The sequence below is a fragment of the Myotis davidii genome, unplaced genomic scaffold (genome assembly GCF_000327345.1).
Source record: "Myotis davidii unplaced genomic scaffold, ASM32734v1 scaffold93, whole genome shotgun sequence".
NCBI classification, from domain to species: Eukaryota; Metazoa; Chordata; class Mammalia; order Chiroptera; family Vespertilionidae; genus Myotis; species Myotis davidii.
In genome coordinates, this window is record NW_006292095.1 from 3,121,543 (window position 1) to 3,129,238 (window position 7,696).

The 7,696-nt window shown below is 37.9% G+C and overlaps 1 protein-coding gene across 1 annotated transcript in view; it reads left to right on the plus strand.

The window, feature by feature from the left end:
- The window catches only part of ZMAT4 (zinc finger, matrin-type 4), a 329,413-nt gene extending 322,014 nt beyond the window's left edge, over positions 1-7,399 (plus strand). The window contains exon 7 of the mRNA XM_006765552.2: positions 3,651-7,399. Within this exon, the coding sequence (XP_006765615.1) occupies positions 3,651-3,666 (16 nt within the window). The 3' untranslated portion in view covers positions 3,667-7,399. The remainder of the gene's footprint in view (positions 1-3,650) is intronic.
- Positions 7,400-7,696: the final 297 nt, after the last annotated feature.

A 7,696-nucleotide genomic window follows, 5' to 3' on the forward strand; every position in this document is an offset into this window, starting at 1 on the left:
AAAAAAAAAGAAGTTCTTACCAGTCTACACAAGACTACTATCTGATACCCAGTTTATAGCATCTCCTCTCTCTGAATCTTCTAAGTCAGAATGGGGAGGAAGTGACTAGTAAAAAGAGAAGCTTTTTTATTTAACTGGTCATGCAATTGTGATTCTCATTTGGGTTGGGGTCCTGGAATGCAATACATGTCCTGCAAGGCCATCACATCCCTCTGTGTGGCAGGTGCCCTTATGGGCTAGAGCTCACAGAAATTAGACATGGAAACTTATCACAATTTGCTGACATGGAAACTTCTTTTGGAAGGTGGAGGTTCCCATCCAAATTATTCCAAGGTTTTCTCACTGCATTTCAAGACACCGAGAAAAGTCCCTCATAATTTTGTTACTTTTTTTTTTTTTTAAGTGAAACAGAGGGTATGTTTTCCTGATATATATTGAAAATAAGGGGGAGTTAGAGGGTTGGTGGAATTGGGCAAAGGGGGGGGGTGGAATGGGAACATCTGTAATAATGTCAACAATAAAAATGAACCTAAAAAAAGAAAAAGAAAATAAAGTGAGCTCTATGAGTATAAGTGGTATGTGTACAATTAAATGGAAATTATCTCTTCGACTCAAATCAAATTTAAAACTCTCTGAAAACAAAGACTGTTTTCACCACAGATGGAAACTATATAATAAATTCTTTTTTCCCTAAACCTTTCTTCACTTTTCTAATTTAAAGAAATTACTGAAAATACATGAATTATGCAGCTTATCTTTCAGATGTAAAAGAATTTTCTTCTTGGATTGGATGGCTCCATTTTATTAACAGCAATAAAATTTTCCATGTTCTTTTGTATCAAATAGGATGCAAACTATAATATGAAGGAGCTTTTCCAGCAATATCAGAAATGGATGAATAATTATAAAAGCTACTTGGAATTGAAAACATTTTAATTTGTCATTACTTCAATGTGTTCAGAAAGCATCTGAATAGTTTTATTGACCATAAAAAGGAAGGGTGTGATATTCTTTCTCATTATGAAATTAAGTTCTTAATATAACACTTTTACTGGAAGTTAAATAAGCAACTCTCATCTGGTTTCCTCTAAAGATGTCATCATGACTGAAGACTTCTCAGCCACGGATGTGTTGGTCTTCTTATTACATGGGGATACTGCACTTCAAACTCACTTTAATTTGAAAAATATTTTTTTTTTGCAGGCTATAAAAATGAGGTCATATTTGTCTAGTTAGAACTTCCCAACTTTATGTTGCATGAATTCAGGTGGCAACAACTGTAGAATTTTCATAGGTCATGGTAGCAGGAACTGAATATGAGATTCTAAAATAGGGATGCCGGAAGCCGGTCCATCCTTGCTGCTTGACACAGTCGCTGCAGGAAAGAAATATCTGCACAGCATATGTTTCAAGGGACCTGGCGTATATAGCATACTGTTCTTAATATGTTTGCTCCCCTTAGCGCTGTGTGTTTTAACCAAGGTCACCTCTCCGAGAAAGGTTGTTTCCCCAGGTAGGGATTTTTCCCTGAAGTCAGGGAGGGGATGAAACTCCTTAACTAAGTGCCAGGCGGGTAGTTAATCACTTTAACTACAAACAATCATGCTTAAACTACATAATCTTTACTCCCTGGAATGGAGATAAGAAACGCCCTAACCTTTGTAATAGAAATTGACAGGATTAAAATCAACTGGTATAAATATGGATGTAACAAGACAATAAAAGGCAGAACTTCTCTGGAGATCCAGACCAGAACTTGGTTGGAGATCCTGGCTAGACTGCTGATCAACTGAACGCTGTCTCCGGGTCATTCCTTCTTCGCCGTCTCCATCTACACCTTTGGGAACCCCTGGACCTGCTGGGGTTGGACCCCGGCATAGGGAGTTTTGTTGTATAACTATGTAAAAGTAGCTGTGATTACTAGGGTCATTCCAAGGCAAAATTTCAAAGCTATTTAAAAAAATTATGTCTCTGTTTTCTTTTGGTCTACATTATACCAAAAATATCCAAATTCTTATTTGTCTCTTAAGAATATTTTATTAAGACCTACTCTATTTAGCATGTGTGTTTTTTTATGTTTTGGAAAATAACATTTCAAGATATGCTGTGTGCTTCCAGGTTAGTGATAGAATTTTCCTTTGTCACTTGTGAATTTTTCATTTATCAGCTTTCCACTAAGATATGTAGATCTTAGTGATAAGGGAAGGCAGGTCTATACAAGGATTCTGAACTGCTCTAGCATGCCGGGGTCCAGCCCCAGCGGGTCCAGGGGTCCCCAAAGGTATGGACGGAGTCGGCGAAGAAGGAATGACACGGAGACAGCGTTCAGCTGATCAGCAGGCTTGCCAGGATCTCTAGCCACAATCTCCAGCCAAGTTCTGTGTCCATGTTCTCCAGCCAGGTTCTGTCTCTTATTGTCTTGTTACATCTGTATTTATACCAGTTGATTTTAATCCTGTCAATTTCTATTCCAAAGGTTAGGGCGTTTCTTATCTCCATTCCAGGGAGTAAAGATTATGTAGCTTGAGGATGATTTTTCATAGTTAAACTGATTAACTACCCACCTGGCACTTAGTTAAGAGGTTTTATCCCCTCCCTAACTTCAGGGGAAAATCTCTACCTGGGGAAACAACCTTTCTCGGAGAGGTGACCTTGGTTAAAACACATAGTGCCAAGAAGGTGACCAAACATTTTAAGAACAGTTTGCCATATATGCCAGGTCCCTTGAAACAGCAAGGATGGACCGGCTCCCGGCACTAGCACATTTGCATCCCCCCCACCCCCGGCCCCCATAATATCGCTTTAGGGTTAATACAGCATACTGTTTGGCAGTCTTGATGCAGCCAGAGGACTGATCTGATTCTGATCTTTCCAGAGTTCAACTCTTATCCCTTAATAGCCCTATGACCTTGTGCCATTAACATAGTCAGCTTAAGCCTCACTGTTTCACCTTTAAAATGGGGAGAAATAACATCCACATAAAACGTGGTGTGGGGATTAAATTAACATGTAAAATAAATGGAAAATTCTTGACATATAGTAGATAGAAAGTCAATGGTAGTATCTGTTTACCATAAAGCAAAACAAAACTAAAAAAACCTTTAAAAATTAGTTATCTATTTAATTTAAATCAATACTTCTTGACAATAAAACCAGAAACTATTTTTCTATTTACCTAACAGATAAAATTCTTGATGCATAGAGAATGAAGTTCATAATAATTTGAAATCTAAAGGCTACCAACTTGTTCTCCCCTCCCAACAGGAGGTTTCTATAAATAGTGATACCTGCAATTTACAGATGGGTATATACAATATGCCATAAATAAAAATTAATTTATTATTTTCATTTTTAACAACTTTCAGAATGAATTTAGTGTCTGGATTGACATTACAAAGATATATATTTTCTTCTAGATACACGGAGATGACATTAGTAATTGAGTTATTATATACACAGATTATTTAGAACTTAAAAGATTTATATAAATTCAGCTTTATTTAATTTGATGGATAAAGTGATGTGGGTGGGGGATAGAAAGGGAGGGAGGGGGAGATGGAGGGAGGTAAAGAGAAAGAGGAAGAAAGAGAGAAAGATTGAAATATGTAATTAAGAAAGAAAGTAAAACTATGTTCTCTTCTGTCTTATAGCCTGAAGAATAAGTAGTGAAAACATCAATCAAGATGAGAAAAAAAATATCAGGATTTCTCTGCCATGGAGAATTACTTATCAACCACCAGAGGAGAAATCTTTCTTGAACAATGAACATTTTTACGAGGATTCACAGATTAACATGTGACCAATCTTAGTTTTGGAAAGTAAATGAGCTTTATTTATTTCTTCTTGTTTTTTTTTAATTTTGTGGTAAGTTGTGATGTTTGGATGGATTTTTAAATTATTTTCTGATAATATATTTAGCACATGTTCTAAATTATAATCCTATACCAAACAGTGAAAGCATTTAAACTTAAAGACAATGGAAAAATCTAAATCTCCAGTTTATTCTAGATTTCTTTAACATATAAAATTATTCTATTAAATCCTGGATGATTGTTATGTAAAGCACCTCTATCAAGAAAGAAACACTATTTTTTCATCATGTGGAACATGACTGTGGCAACGTGCCCTAAATGGGAAAGAATCACTCACTGGTCCTTCTCATCTCACCTTACAAAATGTGAGCCAGCCTTGCCATCTGAACAGCAAGAATGAAGAAGGCAAATAAAAGAAAAATCCTCATCTGTTTTCTGATCATTCAAAAAACAGCTCCTCAAGGTTAAGCCAAATCCTCTTTGCAAGCTGCCAAAATAATAGCTTAGGAAAAGAATTAGTTTGCCTGCATGATGATCCTCTTAGGCAAAAATGTCTTCACAGCAGTTGACCTTGATGAAATGTTTTCCCAAAGGCATCCGAAGGAAGAATTATAAATCCCAGAACAGGAAAGAAGTAAATGAATAATTCTTAGGAAGTTGGCCTGACTTAAGGGCTTCGATGTGGGGTACTGTGATTTGGAAATAAGTGGGTGAATTCTGAAGAATGACAGCCTTGGGTATGACGAGGTCCCCTATTCCTCTGTTTCTCACTGAAGTGCTCTCTATGAGCCAAGATTCAATCACTTTGGGAAAAACACCACTGGCCAGTATGGCAAACTGGAACCCTGTTACTCTGATGGGGAACAGTGTCTCTGAGTGTAAACCATAAGGCTCTTTCTCTAGGTTCCATCTCCATCAGCCTGGATTCGGTGACTTGCAGGCTGACTGCAAAGCCAGGCATTTAGCTTCTACTCATGATGCTTCTCAATGGCCTGGCTGGGGCTGTCCTTTGTATGTTGTGACCACAGGCAAGTGATCTGCTGGTGTCAGGGTTTTCTGTCGCCTATTGTTTTTCCACAGAGAGCCAAGGTGGTTACAACTCAATGAGCAATAAATGAAATGACTTAGAAACGCACAGTGTTGTTATTAAGGTGTTTGAGATTTGGCACCATTTCCTGGAGGAGGGCCCACTCAGGAGGGACCAAGGTGGCCAGTGTCCATGACTACAGAAGGAGCAGCCACCCCAAGCACAGCTGTCCTGTTGGAAGGAAGGAAGGAAGGAAGGTGTGATGGGGAAGTTGATTTTTTGCTGTTTTGGAAAGCACACAACCGAGCTGCAAACCTCCTATGGTGACTTTTGTTCAAATGTGTAAAATGAGGCTTTATTTGTCAATTCTGCTGTAACATACGCAACTGTCCTAGTAAAAAAAAGAAAAAAAGTCTTTGTTTCTCTTTGTGTTTAGTGAGTGAGCTCATGCTCTCAGGTGTTTTTGTTTTTAATAACCCAATATAGTACAGACGAGTCTATGAACATAGACCTCGTTTGCTTTACAGAGAGTCTCTGCCAACCTTGATAGATCAGTTTCCAGATATAATAATCTGATTATTTCAGAATCCCTCATCTAAGTGCCATTGCTCCTTGGCAACCTGTCAAGTGAAAGTGAATACCCTGCCAGAGACGAGGCTTTGTTTGTTTTCAAGTCTCTTTCCTTATTTTTGCCTGTACAGAGAAGGGAAGTTACCATTCCAGTGAACCAGGGAGGTGACGTATTCAGCTTTAAAGAGGAATAGCCTGTGAATATTATTTATATTTTGGGACGTCTTAAATGGAAACACCCCTGCTTGGGAAGCTAGCTGTTTGTTGTCATTATTGTTCTTTAATCTTTTTGGTGTGGTTGTATTTGTTTCATTAGGTCGTGTCTTGCATTCCACTTTCACTATGAACGAACAGGAGTGAGAGGTAAATATTTTCAAATTAAGTCTGGCGCAGAGAGAGGGAGAGCCTTGCAGACCTGACCTTATGGAGCTGCTCTGGCAGGGCCGCCGGGTTACAGCAGAGATTCCGGGAGAGACGAAGACAGGTCCAAGAATTTCCTGTAAAACCTCCATGCGGGAGAACTAGAGGTGAACCCGATATTCAATATTTAAAGTTCCAGAGTACATGTAAGAACGTCAACTAAACTGACCCGCTACTGCCTATTCAAAGTGTTGCTCCCGTGAGGGAGAAATGATTCAAAATTAACCTAACACACAAGCCCAATGGCATCCCTATAGTAGAGTAAAATTTTTGTATTTAAAGAAATACTTGCTAAGTGGTTGAAATAATTTAGGTCTTCTTATAGAGATAAAATACTCTACAGTCCTGGTCATGCAATTCACTTATTTTCTAATGAGTTTTCCTTCAAGTACAGAGGTGAGCTTCAGGTTAGCACTAGTGCCAGTGGCCACACAGGCCACGGTTGTGAAACCCAAATTAATGAGTTTTCCTTATATGTAGTCTTCACAGCCAAGTGCGCTAATAAATGTGATCATAAAGCAATCTGCTAAGTGGAGAGGACTGCAGTGATCCCTCCTGCTGATAAAAGTGGCAATAAAACCCTCATCTGCAATTGCTTGACGACAAAGACCAATAAGATTTGTTTTTCATCTGCCTCTTAGATGACATATAAACATAAATTGGAACTGCAAGAGTCTTTATACCTTCCTATTAAAGTGACTTTACTAGACCAATCAGACTAAGAGAAGAAAAATATGAAATAGATGAAAAATGTGAATACTCCCACAAGGAAATTTGAGCCCTGGGAGCTGGCGGAGGGCACACCTCCTCCAAAGCTGATCAGTTAAGTGAGATATTTTTGACAGGTTACTGTGAGCACAGCATATTAGAACTCCAATGAGGAAATAGCATTTCTAAACTGTCAGGTAATAAAATAACCACCCTCTCTATATTCCATCCATGCTAAATATGCATTGCTTGTTTGACCAGCTTGTACAAAAAAATTTGATTGTTGTTCTTTTGTGACCAGAATTGTTGTTCTTTTGTGGGAACAGATCTCTTCTTTTTCTGCTTCTTACCTAATTCACTGTTACTAAAGTCATGCTAAACTACCTCATAGGTATGTGGTGTGGATGAGCTAAGTAATAAATGTCAAGTGCTTAAAAATATAAATCTCTATATAAATGCTGTCTTTGTTTTCTAGTTGAAGATATGCATGTCAAATGAACTCTCTGGGCATTTCATTGTATTATCCATGTTGATCGATTGGCTTTAAGTTTAATATGCAAATATCTTAATGCCAAATGAAATCCTGGCCATCACAGCATGGATTGGGAGCATCAAACCCAAGTGTAGCTTCTAAGGAAAGAAAAAACACCTGGAGACAAAATGTTTTCTTAAGCAGATGTTAAAGCGGGTATCCTCAAAGCTGTGTCTGTTGGGGGTCAAGGCTGGTTTTAAAGAATGTATAAATTTGCATTATAACAGTTAAAATGCCAAAAATTGCCTGTGGTTTATATTTGAAGTCAATTAGAGTGGGTTTAAGGTTATGCCTATGATCATCTAACCCAGTGACGGCGAACCTATGACACTGTGTCAGAAGTGACACGGGAACTCATTTTTTTGGTTGATTTTTCTTTGTTAAATGGCATTTGAATATATAAAATAAATATCACAAATGTAAGTCTTTGTTTTACTATGGTTGCAAATATCAAAAAATGTCTATATGTGACACGGCACCAGAGTTAAGTTAGGGTTTTTCAAAATGCTGACACGCCGAGCTCAAAAGGTTCGCCATCACTGATCTAACCCTTAATCCCTTCACGTATTGAGTAAAAGATAGAAGGAAGTGTCATATCTATTTCATATCTATTTCAAGAGAGGTAAC